Raw genomic sequence first — 19,375 nt, 5'->3', positions numbered from 1 at the left:
TACGGAGCATCGACGCCAAGGGCCTTCAGCCGTTACAACAACAAAAAGTAAAAGCTTTTTGCGATCTACAGCTTTCGCGCCTCTATCGCTAGATCACGATGGAAGAACTAGCTTTCATACTGAAAGTGACAACTCAAAACGTTCGTTAGCGTAAAGAGTTTTGCCTTTTATTGATATACTGTTGCTTATAGCACATATGCATATATACATATATATTTACATGGGTTTACATAGTTTACAGAAACTTTCTTTTGTTTCCCTTTCTTTCGCTTTTCCGGGGAGTCACGGATTGACCAGTTTTATTATCTAACGCTCTGTGCGATTTTCCATTTATGAAATCATCTATTTGTAGAATAATTTCTGCTCATGCTTTGTTTAGCAAAATAAGATCAGGTAACCCATCAGAAACAAATAAAAACGCGTTGCACATCTTGAAAACAAAGGGAGCATCATTACAAAGTCTCTCAGACGAAACGTTATACAGATTTAAATTAAAGTTTAAAAACCTTACAGAAAAACGTATTTGGCAACTTGGTCGATTAAGAAAAATTTCCTCGCTCGATAATTTCCATTATTCACTCTATCATTACCACGTTAGCTTGCAAAGCCTCTGACGGATGCTTATTTTGCCTATCTTGAACTATGATGCACTTGTAGGGCCTGGCAAAGTACAGGCAATTTCTCGTATTTACAAATACTTTTTTTCACTAAAACCTACAAATAAAGTAGAAATTGCACGTACCTGTTCCATTATATGTTTCAAAGGTGAGCGGCCGATAAAAGTGGTGAATGTTATTTGGTGACTTGCCCTTTGCGTTCGATCTTATCAAGGTTCAATCGTTTACCAGACCGTGTCCTTGGAAAAAGCTACACCTTTTGTTTAAATCACGTTTGTGTCTGTTTCAACGAACAATGCTTGGCTTGATGTTTACACTGGCAATTTACTACACGTTGCTTTATCTAGGTCTTCCGCGTTATTGTTCCTGAACGCCGCAAAACAAGTAGCTATCCGGCACACCATACGTATTTGAAAGCTAAAATATTTCAAAGCGAAGCGTAATATTTGATGTGATCGTTGAAATTCCAGAAATGGGCGAATCGAAACTAATATACAATGTTAAATAACTGTTTTTAGTGGCCAAGGGTGAATTAAATTTTTCTATGGACGGTTCGCTGTTAACTACAGTACATTTAATTGAGCCAACATCGAATTTAGTTGGTACAAAAATTAAATCGAATGGTGTGTATGGCTTGTATGAATGCCGTATGTTACATACCGTTTCTTGTATTCACTTGTTTAAAAGATCACATACCACTGAGCCACCGGATAGTAGGTTATACAAAATCAACAATCAAACTCTAGGACATATGTAGATGCACAAACGAAAATAACCCAGCACTTAATTTTCTTGCTAAAATATATATAGTACATTATACAGTAATATGAGTACTTCATTTTCTTTATAGCAAAATACAGGGTAGATGTAGTCCTGACTAAATATATATCCGATGCGAAAGACACCAAATCGAGAATTCGATACGACACTGCATTGAAGATAGAAAGAGGGCTGTTTCTGCACGTGCCGTTTGTTACTGTATTTCAAGTTCCGATGTAAGTTCAAGGTTTTTGAATCTTAATTGATAAACCGTTGCTGAGCGTAGTGTTCCTATCGCATGTTACGTTAATGTAAGTATAACTGTATGCTTCCTATAGAATAAATAATTATGGATGTTTCGAGTTTTACGTCCATGTACACCGCTTAAGCACAGCTTCGTACGGCAGGATTTTAACACAAAACAGAATGTGTCTATGCCCGATTTCAAATCTAGGTTCCCTAATTGCAGCGCACAAGCATGATACCACTGCAACATCTCGGGGACATTCCTATACAATGCATACACAGGTTGATGGGACAAATACATCTCGTCTCATATATAGCCGATACATTCAACATTCATCGCGAATGCCTTCATGCAATAAAATCAAAATCTTCAAAGTGTGTCCAAATATGAAGGACTGCGTGATAAATCTTTGAATCACGTGCAAGTTCATGAGCTTCAAAATGGCGCTGGAGCTCTTAAGGCCAACGATGTGACAATGTGTATGTTGCAGTCACACGTCGAGTGGCAGCCCATCATGTGGGGTTCGGCTGCCGCTTGGCGTCATGACTATTGAAGCGTTGTCTCTCGAAGGCGAAGTTCGCTCAGACGTTGAGACCCCGAATGCGGTTCGTGGGATGAGCCACAAAAAGGGTCTCAGAAATACACGGCAAAATGTGTCGCGGATCTCTGTTGAGCATAAACAGTAGACATAGAAGTTGGTCGCGAAGTTGCTAATTTCCATATCGTTAGCGAAGGCACGAAACACCTGTTGAGACGAAATCGAGAACAGCAAGTTGGTTACAAGCGTGTCCGAGGCGACTGGATTAATTGTCGGTGCAGAACACAGTTGAACTCATCGAGCTAGATGCTATTAACCTCGCTGAGCACTTCCAGATCCGAAAATAAATACATAGCCCGGAAGCGAGTGAAGTCTATCCTTCTTTCTTCCACCTCTTCTATTAACTTCTGCTTGCTACGTGTATATATTAAGGATTCCACAAGGTAATTGTCTTGTTGTGCACGGTCCATCGTACACAACGTGCGTCATTTCTAGTTATGAGTTGAAGTGATGCTCTTAAATGATCAGAATTATAAGTAGCCCAAGTTCCCTAGCTTGGGATATCGCTAAAGGCAATATAAAAGCCAATGTCAAGATTATCGCCTGACCTAAGTCTACTAATAGAAGCAGTCGTATCTTGCTCGCTGCTGCGAAATCACCATCTTACTGTAAAACTGTAACTAAAACAATTGACATTTTTTTTATGTATAATAGAGTTGTTGTTATATTACGGGCGATAGGTAAATAGCGAAGCTAGCCAATTAAGACCAACTGCATTACGTTTCTAGATATATCTAAGACGAGCTTTTACAAGGCCCCGGCAACCAAATATCGAACCATTCGGTCGGCGCCATAAAACGAATTATATTTCTATAAAATCAATTTGGCAAACTGTAATTAAGCTTGTTTGCTTACACAACTAAGAATAATAGTGTATTTTGAACGTCTAGTTAAACTTATATGTATACCGTTACTTTTAAAATGAGCAACTCCAGCAGATAGCCATGTGTAGTACTTGTAATTTGTACTCATATGTAAAGTTATCCACTTTGAAATATATGAAAGCCATAGCTAGTAGACCTAAGCGAAATAATCGACCAATAACCAATATTAGAGAAATGGAGTTGAGCTAAGAGTTGTTGCTTGTTAGGATTGTACGTTTGAACAGACAAATCTAATATTTGTTGAAGGAAGGATAAGGAAAAAAGGACGCACAGGCTAGGTTAATTCACTTTGTCAGAACAATTAACTTATGTTTCAGATTTTTCTAGCCATCGTCATGGCCTTCAGAATAACCAATGGTTGCTAATGGTGCACAGATCCAGAGTTTTCATAACCTCTAGTCTTACACATCTCTATATGAAAAGCTTTACATAGACGAAAAAAAAATGATGACCAGTAGGCGCAAATTTTCCTACAGCAGCAACAACCTGTATAATTATTTAAGACGTGATTTCCCTCATATATTTCAATTCGTAGAAGGGCTTATTATATATTATAAGAATTGGCTTCATACACAATACTAAAACTAGCAAAACTATGGCGATCATACAGATTCGATGAAATGTACAAACTGCCAGATTCTCAAGTGACGAGTCTTAAATGTGCAAGCCCATTAAAGTATGATGGAATGCTCGAAATTTATTTGTAGAGAATAAGAAAAAAAAATAGGAAATTATGTGTGAGACAGTTTTAATTTTGGTAGGAAGGTGTGTTAACTATTATGTCCAAGGAATTAATGAGGAATATCTGTTTTCGGCTTTGACAGTATACAGGACCTATTCCGTTCAGGACAGGAAGGGAGCTTACCAACGTGATACATTAGGCATATGAACAACGAGCCGCTGGTCTAATCATTTATTTACTTTAAAATGTTGTCCCACTTTACTTTTTATTATAATGTGTATTGCATTGACCTTCGTCAGACGAGTTGGTCGAGTTTATACTGAACAACTTTGACTAATGGACGCGGAAATGCTCCATTTATCTTGAACTATCGTAATAATATGGTTATAAATAATGCTTTCGTGCGTATGTGTAATATACTGGACATCTACGTGAAGTGAGCAATAATAGACTTGTATATGTGTTTTGTTATTAATTTAGAGTCATTAACAAATTTTTGTATATCTAGATACTGCACTGATTATTTTGGCAAATATGACATTCGCCATATGATTAAAACATTGTCACCATTTTCGATGCGGTTAGAAGCGAATATGACATTTTTCAATTTAATATATTTCTGTTTCTACTAGTAATCGCCTACAGGAACTTGACAGAATACTTACCGTACATTTCAACAATGAAATATTTTCAATAACTGTTGTCAAATTGATAATTTTACGACAGTTCTTAATAATTTTTTAATAAAAAAAAAAACGATTATCACTATAAATAGAAAAATGCATGAATGAATAAAGTAAAAACTAAAAGGATTTTCTTTATTAATAAGTCTAATTAAATAGCATCATCTTTCAGAATCGGGCATATCTTACGAAGCGTGATTACGTATTTCTGCATGGGCATTGCTAAGGCACCCACTTGCGTTTTCGTTTCATTTTCTCTATAATCTTAGCATTTTCGGCTTGCACGTATCTAAAAACAGCCAGTCAAAATATGAATCCTTTTTTATAAAATATTTTTTTCTTACTAACCTACCTGGTAAGTGTAATTGTTCTCCATACGATCACCGTTAAGGACGGTGTTAATAGCAGCTGGCGTCATGCAGACACAGAACATGATCACAATCGAGGCTAGTAGAATAACGAGACGGCGTTCTTCGGCGAAACGTCGACCTTCCGTTGATTTGACCAGGCTTTTTCGTTTTTTCGCTAAGCGTCGGAACGTCAGAATTATGGTGGTATTGAGCATAGCAATCACTATGACAGGGCCAACGCGAACAATTACTTCTTTGACGAAAAGGTACAGCCGATAAGCGGGATGTTGCGATACCGACAGACGGTCGCAGGGGACCCATTCCTCCTGACCTGTGTGCGGGTTTATCACTAAGGTCGGTTCTTTCTGAAACCCGACCGGTATATACAGCAAAATGGGTACTATAAACGATATACATATAGCTAAATGTGCCCATCGTTCGGTGTGAATATCTTTATATCGAGAAGGTAAGCACACGCTCCAGTATCGGTCAAGCGTGACTGCCAGTACAATAAAGATCGACGAAGTCATCGCCGAGTTTACCAGCGGCATTTCTAGATGGGCGTAGAAAAATGCTGCAACATAGGACTTCGGCTGGATACCGTGCAGTCGGAGTACGGAGAAGATAGCAAAAGTTAGAGACAGAAAATCGAACGTCGCCAGCCAGGTAAGATAGACATAGGTGACTCCTTTGAGATTTGGCCGGGTCAAGATGATGAGGTTTATAATGTTGCCTACAAGGCCTAGTACAATGATCCCGACTGCTGTGACGCCATAAGCCAACAATTTAACCGTCGCAATGCGTTCCTGGAGTTCCTCCAACGCCGCTCGATCAAAACCCGCGAAGTTTTTAAGAATAGCATCTTCGGCTGATGGACAGTAACTAGCCGTGTCTGCGGACCATCGTCTCCAACTCATCACCGACACTCCGAAACCTTGACTTCTAGTAACCTACACAATAATATTGACTCTGGTAGTTAAAAATAGGACAAATTCCACATTCACTTTTAGGCCACTAACTGTGTAGCCACCGTCTATCGCCTTGAAAATGACGGATAACCTGATGAACTTTTTTGTGATTATGAGGCATCATTAAGCGCGAAGCTTTGGGCGGGCACAAAAGCATTTCCTGGAAGAATGTCACATGCAAATGAAGCTCTGGGTGCAAAACGGGCTTGAGCTAGTCTACATCCGTCACAGTGTGACTGTTATATGTTAAAGTGCCGCAACTCAGGATTAGTCAAGCCGTAAAATGACGTCATTTCACCTGAAAAACAAATAGAAACAGGGGAAGATGAAGATGACTTAAAGAGGAAATAAGTGTACAATAGATCAAGTGGAGCCTTTATCTATATAGACGGATTTAAGTTGTCGCTTTATGGTATATTAAGTGGCATCGTTATCACGGTTAGCTGGCGTATGCCCTTCACTTGGCTATGAAGACCTACGCAGGGATTCACGCACCCCTGTAAATCTCCGTGTACAATGTATTCCACTACACACACTCACATACGCAAATATGTTTAAGATAGTGCGATCAATCTGCCAAGTGAGTCAACTTTCGAGGAACATCGGTTGCCAGCTTCAGCTGTTCCGTTGCTTTGTCGGTTTATGTCGAACGGTCGAACAATGCTTTTCCCGCCATTATAAAATGGCTGATGCAGTTCGAAATGAGCGTTACGTACGGCTACAGCGATGTGGACGTAACCCTATTGGAGCATTCGGGTCAGTATCTTATAGTTGTGTTTTTAATTGCGCTTTTTTTAAGCCGTCCATTAGCTGGCAGGCAGTTACGATAGGCGGCTCCACTGTGTTGCATAAATGGCTGGGATAAGCTTAAAGGATTGACACACGTGGTCTTCGAAGGAAATAATGTGGCGACAAGTTTATACGATAATAATATCATTTTTATTTTGACCATCGTGACGGGATGAAGTTCATACATAACGCTACACAGAATCGACAGATGTTGGCACCAAGTTAATCCGACCATTGCTATCACTAAGCATTGCGCCTGGTAAACGCGAAGAATCTCAGTTTCAAAGGGGACCTCGGAGTGGCACAAAATAATCAGTCGAGTAATCAGCAGCTAATTGGACGAGGCCAAGAGTTACTGTGGTCATAACGTGCTCGTAAATGGTCTGTTTGAATATGGCTGGTTCGATCATCGTCTACGTTCTATGTTAGCTTGTGGGTTTATGAGTTCTCACTGTGTTAGTAGCTGGTAGGTCAAAAAGTTGCTGTAAAAAATGAACAACGAAGGGTAAGGTGCATTACATAATGAAGAATAGCCCATCTAGCAGCTACTTCAAAGGCTGACTATTGCTTTCGATTATGGAGCCAACTACCACGACAAAACCTTCCCAGAGATCCATCTATTACTAATCTTGTTAGGAGTCCCCTTTGGGTCAGACATCAGAATATTAGCATGACAACTACAGCGAAGATCACCAACTGATCACTTTCTAGCCATTTGAATTGCTTATGCGATCCCCCATCCGCGCGAAAGCTTCGAGTATGGATCTCCGCGCAGAGCAGAACAACCTTACCGCTATGTGTATGAGACAGAACCGCTTTACGGCTGGCTAGAGAATAGTTTGTTTCATTCTCTATTGTCACTAGCTCATGCGCTGTTTGGGGTAAGCTATTCATTCAACGGCTGTTTGGTAAGAATTCTAACTGTGTTCGTTCTTTAGAATAACATACACGCACTGATACAGTCTCATTGGTTGCATGGCCCGATAAAGCAATACTCTATATAGAGTATTGCTTGTTTTTGGCTTGGTATTCCTTCCATTGAGACATGGTTAGTCAGGGATCGATAAGGGAATTAATTGCGGCCAGCTGCTATTAGATAAATCGACGGAGTACGGATAAATTTGACCGTTTCGTTTCGGTTTATCCAAGTGTGGGGCAAGTGGGAGAGGCCGGCTGTCAAAGATCGAATTCAAATGGGGTTAAGTAGTGTTGTTGCTATTGCTGTCACCGAGGTATACTTCAGCCACGCTAGAAAGGATTGGCTCTGTTGTCTGGTTATTTATTTGTTAGACTTCTGACAGAGTAAGCAAGAATTCCCTTAACGTATGGCACCACAATATCAACCGCTTAGTCCCATATACTACCTAGAATGAGCGTTTGCGTCAATTCGTCTAGTTTCGAATTAAAAGGTATCCTCCTATGGTAAATAGGAAAGTTTAACAGGTTGTTATAGTTATTATTAAATATTAAATAAGAAAACGGAATGACCCTATACGTGTAGGGGGTTAATGATTGTGACATCATCAACGTGTAAAAAATGTTACATACGCATACCCTGTTCATTACTTCGTTCGTATTATCACATACATCAGCTTACTTCAAAGTGTGCGTGTAAAACTGACTAATTTTCGTGGTGGAAACGATGTTGCTTAATGATAAAAGTGTGCTCGTGAGAAACTGAAAGTTTTCTTTAATGAAAGGACATTCATACTCATCACTACGGCAGCAATGTATCGAATTTAAGCTATCTAAAAGGTTCATTTAATCATCAGATTTTCGGTATACGAAAAACACATAGTTTCAGTTCCAGCATGGATTTCTTTACAAGGAAGAGAATAACCAAGCAACTATTTGAATTGTTTAATGATTTTCATTGCTTGAACAGCTGAAGGCTTTCAATTATGTTATCATTGTTCGGCTGCGTCATCTTGACAATAGCGCGTCCATAGACAACCAAGACGAACTGCTTGTCCTTAGAGAATTTTTTGGCTAACGCGCGGCTGACTGTCAGTCTCTACTGCCTGTTAATGAATCGGGCCAGATCTGAATCGTGAGGTGTTACTACAGGGATCTATCTGCTGGGCCTACTTTAATCCCCGCCAAACCGCGAAGGGCAAGGTCACGTGCTGTGTGTCAGCCCCGATATAAGCGCCCATATGCCATATTTCTTTCCATCGTTTGTTGACTTTCCCGTCTGTAGATGCATTTTAATGGGCCTGCCTGGGTTTTTTCAAACATACCTGAGCACCGACATGACAACAATGAGCCATGGCCATAATTTGCAACTGTAAAATTCAAACCAGCAATGGTAGCATGTACATGGTCATTATGGCAAAGCACTCGAAAGATATGTGCGTAGACCACGCCGCCCTTCATCTTCAGAGATTCTCCGAACGCCGTTTAGAACCAGCTATAATATGTAGCTTTGATAGTTAACAATATCAGAAATTTGGAGCTTTATAGTGAGCTGTTCAGGTCTCTGGGTTACTGAAGGCCAATGGCGTTCTCCATCTGCTTTTTAGATAGATGTGGTACTTAACCACATGTAGTTATTTCTAAGGAATGTAATCATTTAAAATCAGTTATTCGTACATACTTTGTTTACACTTTACGCATGTGAAAATTTTCCCGCTTCAACGAGTGAGGCCGCTGGCTTTAGTTCCGCGATGAAACCTGTCATCTTAGCTGCCGTTGAATTAATTGACTTAGAAGCTGTTGTCTACTAGGTAAAGCTCTTGTAATAACCTAGTGTTTCAATGAAGGTAAAGGTGCAAATTGAACAGATGCCTCTTTCACGCAAAAACACGTGTTCTGAAGAATCTTGATTGTACTATTTGTAATGCAATTTACATAGAGCTAACAATGAAAGAGTTAGGGGTCATCATCGTAGGCTTTTTAGGACACGATGCTTATTGAGAAATTGGCAGAAAGTATATGGTGTTTCCGTTAGCTACTAGAGGGTAAGGTGTCTTGCGGATTGAAGCTACCGGCTGAACTATTGTTTGTAAAGACGACGTTCGGATGTCTGTGTAAAGCAATCTATCAGGGTTGAGCTAAGAGCCGGGGAGAGCACGGTTACGATTAGGGACCGTCCCACGCCTCCCGAGTAAACAGCTGATGCTCGTAGAGGTTTCACAAAGTTCGAGGTGAAACCGATGTTTTCAAGTGTGCCCAAACGATATGACGACTTTTCTGGAGCCAGTCCATGTATAGTTTCTAACAGTCTTACATGTGTGAATATGATTCGGAAATCTATATAAGCGGAAAATATATAAACAGAGTTCCTAAGGTCCGTAGGTAAGGAAATACGTGCGAAATGAAAAGGTTTATATAGAAAGACTAGCACAGAGCGAATATCTCTGGGAAAAATTAACCTGTCACAACTATGTATGTATGTATGCATGCATTTATTACCAATAGTTAAATTGACAAAATTGTTTTTTTCTTGCCTGAAAACAATCTGTCTAAATCCTTAAAATTTTACAGGTTACAGGCTGTTTTGCAGAACCGTAACCTAGATGAACCTTTGATTTAGGCAAGGTGTTGAATAATTGATATGCGGCACGGATAAGCTTTAAATCGTTTTGATAGATGAATAAGTGCTGACGTCATAAGATGAAGTTTTCGTGGAGTTCCCGTAACCTTCCCTAGTACAACTTCCCATATATAGGAAATAGATAGTGTTAGTTGATTACTGTTACTTAAAAACATGGCACTTACTCGGCTATCCTGCCATTGTGAGGGTGATAAGCGAATATTAATCAATTGATTCGTAATGTTCGATAATTGTCACAGAAGGCATAATGTAGGGATTTTATAATTGTTTATGACCGCAACAAGACGGGCCTGTGGATTTGTACGTCGGCGCGCTGACGGAAGAAGCCATGCCATTTTAAATCGAAGTGAACTTGTCAACCTACAGGAAATCGCAATGATGTTTTTAAAACGACCTATTGATGGGAAGAAACTTTTGTGGTCTTCTTGACGCTACATTGCGTGCCACTATCAAATAAACTAATTGCTTCTATGTAAGAGCAAAAGATTTTAATAAAAATGAATAGCAAATTTATAAATGCAGTGGTCGACCGATTCAAAACCGACCGATTCAAAACAATTAAAAAATCTTACAGTGAATCACCACTTTCGTCGAATACGTTTATAACATTCGTAGCAGTAGTGGAACACGCATTGTATCTCTTAATCAGTCAACTCAAGTTCTGCATGAATGATGCTTTTTTTTTTTTTATCTGCAAGTCAAAGTCTTCGCGTGCCCCACTGAACCACTTTACATTCTCTAGACACATTTCAAACTTAAGATATCGACGCTTTTTTCGAAGCGTAATGATTTGATTCTATTCTACGTGTCATTTTCGGATCAGTTCTCAAGTTATTAGTGGAGAGAGAGAGAGAGAGAGAGAGAGAGAGAGACAATGCCATTGATCAGATTGATATCAATGTTGCTGATAACTGATAGCTTATCATTTTCTATAATATTATAATGCGGATATTGGTTCCAGTGAAGTCTCGATACGGCTGTGAAACTGCAGTGTACACACTCATCTACCGCAAATGCAATAATTTAACTTCGAATCGAGCATTTTTACGCTATAAAATCACATACAAACAATATCCGTATCAGTAAGTAAAGACGTCCTGTATATTATACTTTATTTGCTTGTGACCCAGCGCAACCCAGTTACGGTCGGGACCGGCCCCTCCGCCCCATATATGGATTACTTCAACGCATGCGAATGATCATTTACTGATTGGAACAGTCTTTGACGCGAACAGAGAAGACGTAAGTTTGTATCTTTCACCTTTGTCACTTTCACAGAAAGATCTGACATGACGTACGCCGGCCGTTTGTCTTCAGCTTTCCGGCTGTTTGTTTCCTTTAGTACGTAAATCAACAGTGTCGAAAGCAAGCCACCTCACAAGAACAACTTGTTATTGGCATACTAATGACATGATAATGGTTGGGGGCTCCTGCTGCTTCTACCAGCCCTTATCGCTAATTTAAGAATAGCGTCCTTCTTTAATCATCGTCATTTATATGCTATATTAAATTTAGCATTGGTCATAAGTACAAGTCGCTGTGACGAATCTGGCGGGGGACGGACCAGGAATCGACCGTCTCAGAAATGTTTAGAATGTAAGCATAAGTAGATTTAACGGCTCTCCTAGATTTATCTGTAGGTACTATCGTGACTGCAAAATATTACCCGATTGCATATCATACGTAATTATGCCATTAGCTTGGTCCAAAATGTTGTAACCCATTGAGCGTTTGTTCAATGGGCATTTGTAAGCGCCAATGTGTTTCGAAGGAAATACAACAAGATTCTTCGCACGCTTTAAGAACGATAACGATATATATGTGTATAGATAATAATACAGAATAGAACTGCGCATGTCCTATACAGCCATTTTTCTCCACCTGCAATACTAGTACAGTCAGAGTGTGTTTTATTCGTATCCGATCGCGGCTGTTACCCCTATCGCCATTGGCGCCGTGTCCGAATTTCTATGAAAATACATTCATTTTCTGAAATAGGTATCTCCCGCTATCGTTACAAACAGCATCGCAATGACCATCGCCACGTTGTCTGCTGGTCTGTCTACAAAAGTTTTTCCTCCTGCTGTAGTAGTCTGTAATGACAGTTGCCCCGAAACACCACTGGCAAATGTCTCTGTCGGGCTTTGGTCCGCTAACAACGCCGTCTACGACGTTGCAATCACGTGTAGTACTGCCAACGGTAATACTTCTACAGAGCAGCTAAGGTGAGGTGTAAATTTTAGTACGCGGCACCCGAACGAGTAGTCATAACAGAGGTAGCAGCAGTTGTGTCAGGCACAGAAACGGCTAGAAGCAATACGAGCAACCAGCTCGTCCGAGACTGGCAGATAGCCGCCTCATAGCTGGGCCACACGACACGCCAGTCTGCGTAACAACACGTCTCCTATAGCGTTTTATGTGGCTGCCGGCCTGGTCGACCGTAATCGGCCACAAGTACCTCCACAGCTTAATCGTCGGTAACCGGTTTCATCGTCGGCCTGTTGCCATGTAGTACAGTTTCCTTTTGCTTCTGGTGCCACCATTGCGACTGTTGTTACTGCTGCTCCTGCGTTATCATTTTGTTGTCATGTCGGGCCCGTATTGTCACGCTGCTGACTTCTCTGTCTGTGGACCTACTGCTGGCAGCTGATCGTTGCCTGCCCGCGTAGATCAAGGTCAGGGTTAGTGGACGACTGACTACGTATTGTACATGCATATAGTGCACACGTCATATAGTACAATGCTTGCCGCTCCCAACGGCTTTGGTGGCGTTGCCTCAATGATGAAAGTGGTCGTGATATTTTTATTGGTGTTGTTGTTGTTGTTGTTGTTAGCAATGAAAATGGCACCTAGTAAGAAACTGGCCCTCCCTTTCTCCTTATTACCCCTTTCTTTTTTGCCTTTCTTCCAACGACAACAAACTGAAGCGCGACACTATTGTTCTTACGATTGTTGGTGCTGATGATCGTGATTCCTTTATTGGTTCGTCCCGTGCCGCTTGTCCTCCTGTGTATTGACGATATTGTCCATTGATGACACGGCTATTGTCATAAAGAGATTGCCCCAGCTGTAAGTGCCACTATCCTAGGAACGGAGAATGGTCTCTCATCGGCCTTTCTCAACCGGTTGTTGCTGTTTATTTTGTATATACTACATATAACTGCGGTACTTTTTGTATATCTCAATCGTTTAACGGCTGTTATCTGTTAGTCAGGCTGCCACCCCAGCTATGGGGGTCCGCGTACAGCAAAGATTTATTTCCCCTGGCCTGCTTTTCATACATATTTCGTAAGTAAAATTATATATCTAAGCAGATAATCGCTTGAGTGTGGCGTGATGCACGCGTTTATATATGGGGTATAGATCAACATGCATACATCAGCGCGCGTTACTGTTACGCCGTTTGGAGGATCCGCTCATAAGACACACGGTCCTCTGTTTATCAAAGATCTATTCAGCTGTAAAAGAACAGCGGTCCAGGCCGATCTGAGACAGCTCCAATCAAATGAGATACTCCGTTTCTATGACACATGTTAGCTGATATTTGTAGACTGTACACCTACAACTACAGATCTATCAATTAAGAGGAAACCGTAAGCCGAATTAACTGCCGGTCATATTGTCATCCAATTTTCCTTGTTTGGCGTAAAAATAACATATATCACTAAGAAAATGAGAGAAGAACTTCTTGTCGGAATTTGTTATTATTAGTAATTTTTTGTCATCGCGTATCGTGGCTTCATAGTGTTCCTAAGCGCGAATAGGCCCTTATACGTGAGCCGCTACATTCTGAGAGGAAGACTGGAAAAATATTCATACATGGAAGTAGTAGTTTACAGATGTAGTCTCTTCAGATGCTTATAACTCTGTCCAGGTGAGGCTAATTAGTAACAAATTGTGTGAATAGTTCTATATTTATGAACAGATAAATGATACTTTAATTAACTTAACGAAAGATGTCAGCCGTACATCATTAGTTGGGCATCACAACGTAATTCAAACAGAGTAACGTTGTGGTCCTTTTCGGCCTACCACTCAGTGCACCTACTAGGTACACAATGACGAACCTCTTTTGGGTGAAACAGAACGACTCTAAGAAAACCAATATGACAATACAATTAATCGTATTAACGTTAACGTATCGCCTGCAATCTCCATGTTCTTGGTGACCATACCGTTGATTGCGCTCTAAAAAATAACCACATTTTACCATCATGCATTGGTGAGTGAACATTGAAAATGGTCGGGTTAGATTATGTGAAAATCACTGAAACAATATTAAATGACCATAGCTAATTTGAAAAGTTCTGTACAAAAATTATTACCCTACCAACTGCTGGCCGGGGTCACCCAAACGTTCTCATGATTTAGCAAGATCCGATTTCTCAGTGCATTTTGATATCTATTCCTTCGCTTTACCAGACGAAGACGAAAGCAAAAATAATAAATTAGAGTGTATTAAATAACCACAAACAGCTTACGATACCTGCCAGGACTGTGTTTCTAAGCACCGAATTTTCTTCAAGCAATACTTTTCGTGTTAGAATTAACTCCGTCAAATCGCACCTGTTCTCACACGTTTTCCATCTTCCGGAAGCCCGCTTCCTTTTGCTCGGCGTAGACAGATGGCCACCGACGAAGCCGCTAGTAATGCCTGCACTCCTATGGTGGTAGTTGCCAACCGTGCAGGGGGCGCTGAGCCGTTTGCAGAAGCCATTACGTATCAACAACGATTTGACCACTATGATATGATATGATAACAATATGATGTTGCATAGGTCATCTCGTATCGTGGCAGATTACCGCTTCGCGAGCACGCGATGCTGCGAATCGTTTCGGCGCGTACATTACCGATTCGTGTTAATTAGCAGCATTATAATGGTTATATATAATAATAATGGTTAGTCATGGTTCCGCCCACAAACACAACTTCTAGCTTACGTCGCCACGCTGAAAATCGTTGAAGATAGGTCATCTTGCACCATCCCTAACGTTGCCCATACGTTGTGTATATTCTGGTAGAAGTGTCTGCTGTACAATGTCGTCTTCCGATTTTTTCTATTATTCATGACTATAATCAACGTACGGTTTCCAGCTAAAAAAGCGTTTACTCATAATCTTGTAACTTCGAGCGGCAAAAGAGGCCTTGGCAATATTGTTTTTTCCTTTGTCTTTGAATAATAATGATCTAGTGAAGCAAAATGACTTTGCAAAGCTAAACCTCAAGCTCATTTGCTCATTTATGTATACAATCTGCCTCCGCATCTCTAGTACATAATTCTCCCCTTGAGATACAGACATCGATGCGGATCGACTGAGCATGACAACAGGACCATTGAAAAAAAAAAGACTGGGCAAGCCTTTCGTTTCTTTAAGATGTTTTATATATCCAAATCGTTAAGGAACCTTAAGGATCAACATCTATGTAGAATAACTGAATGGCGCGAAAAATCCTCGAATTTAGTTTTTTTTTTTCGTTTTTTGATCGATAACTTTACAGTAGCAATTCGCCGTTTCGAACTTTAAGTTCGAGTTAATGTTGGCCCCATTACTAAGGTTGAACCGAATAGTAAGCTTTAACATGTTAGACTGTCAATTACAGCCTTGTCGCACGATGATACAACACGTCCAGGAATACGCGGTACGTTTATTTCCATCCGTTCTTTTAAATATTCGCTTTTGTCGTGGTTTATTCAAACATATCTATTCATTTTGAGATATAATGCAGCTTCTACACGTCAATTTTTCTCGTCGTTGCGTATATGGTTTACCACAAAGCTAGCATAGATTATAGTGGACGTCAATTACTGTACAAAACCTAACTATCTGATCACGTTTCAGCTGAGGTGCTTAATCACTCTAAATATCTGCCTTTCTTGTAACCAGTTCATTTCACCATAAACGAGGTGCTAGGACCTGCACGGCCTGACGTCACAACGCCCTTTCAGGCATTTCTTCCTCAACAACGGCATGCTAAAGAGCTTACTCTGCTTTACCAAAACGTCGCCTTATACTTGATTTGGTTCTGAAGCTAACGAAACTTGGGGCAATAATTTTTCAACGCTTGAACCAACGCAGACCCAAAGTGATATTCTCTTATTCTGACGTGCGTTCACACAACATATACTGCTGCCCACCAGGCAGCTAGCCGACGTCGTTTACGTTTTGAGACGTCTTGTGTTTCTTAGCCCTCTCTTAGCTTAGAGACACGCGCCGAATTCGCGGCTACAACCTCCATACAGTCTACTGCTTTATCATCTTGAGCTATGCTGATCGTATTCGCTGAATCACGCATCGGAAGTAAATGTCTTTCGCTGTGCTCATGGGGACGGCCCTGCTATGCGACCCAAGCAATTGTTTTCTAGCCCAATTGTAGCCCCGTACTAAATCGTGTCTAGTGGGTATTGCAAAATTTGTCGGGACGGCTTCACAGGAACGACGACGAGGTCTAAAGAACGTGCACGCATGAAACTTGGTTGCTATCGCTCCAGATTTAATAATAGTAACTAAGAAATTGGTTAACGACCCTGTGTCGTTATGTGAGCATAATTCTTGCGTAATATCGTACGACAAAACCTAAGTGCCTTAAGGAGTGAACGTGCAGTACCATGTATGTTTGAATAAAAGTATACATTGTCTTTGAACTATCCAAAATCGGCTAGTTCGAAAGATATCGAACTCTCGAATCAGGTACAAGGTCAAATTTTCCACAGGCCCATAACTTTCGATAGAGTTCGGGGATAGTTTACCTGTGGCTGTCACACTCATCATAGTCGACTTTGCATGTATGAGCCTGATACCTAAAGGCAGCAGCGTGTTTGTGTATTTCTTGCATATGAAGGTACCGACAGAAAGAGCGTTCAGCTGCGCCAGAGCGTCGAAGATAGGCGAGGTTCACGCCATCACTCAGCTCGAGGCGCGAACGAGCTTGTACAAAAACTTCGTCAACAGATTCAATAAGAACGTGTTCCTCGCAACGACAGCTAGATAGACGTGAGAGAACGACTGTTATCGTTAATAAAGACGATGGAGAAAATTCTTACTGTGGCATGCTAACGTTAAATGTTACGGTGAACGGGAGGATCAGGCTAGGGCTTCCCTGTATGCAATTTATTATATGTGTCACTGGATTGATATAGGCATATATAATAAGTTACGCATGGCAGGATATCATCACTGTAAAAAATATTCGCTTGTCAAATATAAACATTTTATTAAATTTCTCTTATAAGCGTTAATATGCGTACATAGATTTCGACCGGATGTATACCAGTAATTGCATGGATCGGTTCACAATTGTGAAATCTAGTAGAAGAAAAGTACCAAACAAATGGCCGAACGACTACAAACCCACCTAACTTGACCTGGATACCACAGATACAATATAACTGAAAATGAAAACCAATACTTTTGGGGGGCAAGGTAGAAACTAATGCATGCACGTCCCTCCCATAAAGAAAACAACGAAACACGTTTTGACGCTTAACAGAAATGCTAGGCACCTAGCCAAAGAACAAGTGAAGGCCGTCGGAGTAATTTTTACACGAGATTTTAGTACTTCTATGGTTGTACGTGCTCTTTGTTTAAAATATAAATTTGAAAAAATCCATCCTCTTTAGTAGGCTAAACTACGAATTTGCTAGCGGTTTCGTTTTTACGTTAACCAAATACGACCATAACTAACTGATGTAATTAAATCAATAAGGGAAGTTGATTTTTTTGTTTACCGTTTAAAATTGACAACGCTTATAAAAACGTATCCATTAAGAACAGTGGCGCCCCACACCTCCTGATAAAACTGAATCAAAGGTACTACGACTTAGATTTAGCGACAATTAATTTTGATGCTTTAGTATTATTATTGTTTGTGTTTTGATTGATTGTTCTAACGTACGCCAGTAATGAACATTGCATTCGATGACTGGTCTTGTATGAAGCATCACACCAGCAGGAAAAAAATTAAAATTTAGGTGGCAAGCTTAAAATGTTCGTTAAAACAAGTTTTTTGTTTAGAAAACACTTATTAGATCAGTCTGTTTCATCAAACGTCTAATAAGATGAGCAACTTATGAACGTTTTAGGACTAATCTCTAGTTATATGAAATTGTATATCATATAAAAAATACTTTTACTTAATACTTAACACCGACCTTTATACGACCTTTAAATAACATACAGTGCGTCCTTTGAAATATCTTTAGAAAAATCAACACACGCTAGGCCAGATCATAATTGTCCGGTAGTTTTGATCCAGTTACATACAACATGTTTAGCGAACCTAAAATAGGCAAATATCTAAAGAAACCGTTGCGAAACCTTAAAGTCTTCGCCAAATATTCGATAAGAACCTACTTTGAGCCTCAAGGTTTGTTTGCGTCTATAGGACCTTTTTCTGCGTTGGTGTGATGGCAAGGCATCCGCCTATTCAATCTAAGGACACGTAAGTCTTAGGTTCGAATTAGTAGCGTAGACATGTTCGTTTTGTAATGTTAATGGATGTCAGCATCCCAATGCACTTCTGGGTGTAAAACTTAAAACACTTTAGCTTTAGAGTCTACACCAGTGTCCGAAAGCCATGTCCTCATCAGTTCAACATTATTAGACATTACAGCGATAAAAGTTCCGACAGAGTTAAATTGACAGATAAATGGTCAACTCACCGTCTCCTAATATTTAGTTACTCCAACCGTACCCACAATGCGTACCTCAGCTTCGCTGCCGTCTTGCGTAGGATTCAGGCTCGGTTTTTATGTCGGCCTCACCAATCGACCCGTTCCAATTAGCCTCGTTGACTTTCATATGTTTCCAAAATCAGCCACTAAGAACAACATCTTCACGTGTCAATAGACACGTCTTACGAGCACGTTTTCACCTCCCGGCTGTCTGTCACGCTACCATCTCCCTTAGACCTCTCAAAGCGTCGACTTGGGCCAATTTGCCACCACTTAGTGAGCATCAGCCATAATAGGGCAGGATCACTTACGTCTTCTTCTATCACCAATGGCCGTACAACCACATTATGTAATGATATTATTATGGCATTCTAGTGTGGTTCCGCTGCTATGAGCTGCCGCCTACGAAGCCACTCATTCAGGCCCGTTTTACAGTCAGACTCATATCGCTTTTGCTCAAACTAGCAAAATGCTATATGACAAGAGCAAAACCATGGCGATGCCGGCCACTGCGATGACTTTGCTGATGGTAGCAGAAATATCTGAACAAAACTTCTATACGGAACTAGA

At 40.4% G+C, this 19,375-nt stretch overlaps 1 protein-coding gene and 1 long non-coding RNA gene across 12 annotated transcripts; one reads left to right on the top strand and one right to left on the bottom strand.

The window, feature by feature from the left end:
- Nucleotides 1-141: 141 nt before the first annotated feature.
- LOC111249784 (putative G protein-coupled receptor B0563.6) lies at nt 142-19,092 on the bottom strand. Of its 4 annotated transcripts, none has more exons than XM_022804086.2 (3): nt 18,794-19,092; nt 4,823-6,086; nt 142-2,368 (listed from the first exon to the last, which is right to left on the bottom strand). In XM_022804086.2, the coding sequence occupies exons 2-3, from the start codon at nt 5,735-5,737 to the stop codon at nt 2,114-2,116; spliced, it is 1,170 nt and encodes a 389-aa protein (XP_022659821.1). In that variant the 5' UTR covers nt 5,738-6,086; nt 18,794-19,092; the 3' UTR covers nt 142-2,113. The 4 variants fall into 4 exon arrangements, with proteins under 4 accessions (XP_022659821.1, XP_022659824.1, XP_086842160.1 ...); XM_022804089.2 differs by having other exon boundaries at nt 18,839-19,092; XM_086986034.1 differs by lacking the exon at nt 18,794-19,092 and adding an exon at nt 14,700-14,781.
- LOC111249786 (uncharacterized) lies at nt 6,927-18,797 on the top strand. 8 transcript variants are annotated; one of them, XR_015325702.1, is made up of 4 exons: nt 6,927-7,458; nt 11,264-11,375; nt 15,736-15,774; nt 16,020-16,140. It is a non-coding gene; the product is annotated as an uncharacterized LOC111249786 (long non-coding RNA). The 8 variants fall into 8 exon arrangements; XR_002673085.2 differs by having other exon boundaries at nt 15,975-16,115; XR_015325706.1 differs by lacking the exon at nt 11,264-11,375 and having other exon boundaries at nt 15,975-16,115.
- Nucleotides 19,093-19,375: the final 283 nt, after the last annotated feature.

The sequence above is a fragment of the Varroa destructor genome, unplaced genomic scaffold (genome assembly GCF_002443255.2).
Source record: "Varroa destructor unplaced genomic scaffold, Vdes_3.0 BEIS01000004.1, whole genome shotgun sequence".
NCBI classification, from domain to species: domain Eukaryota; kingdom Metazoa; phylum Arthropoda; class Arachnida; order Mesostigmata; family Varroidae; genus Varroa; species Varroa destructor.
This window is presented reverse-complemented; position numbering and strand designations above follow the sequence as displayed.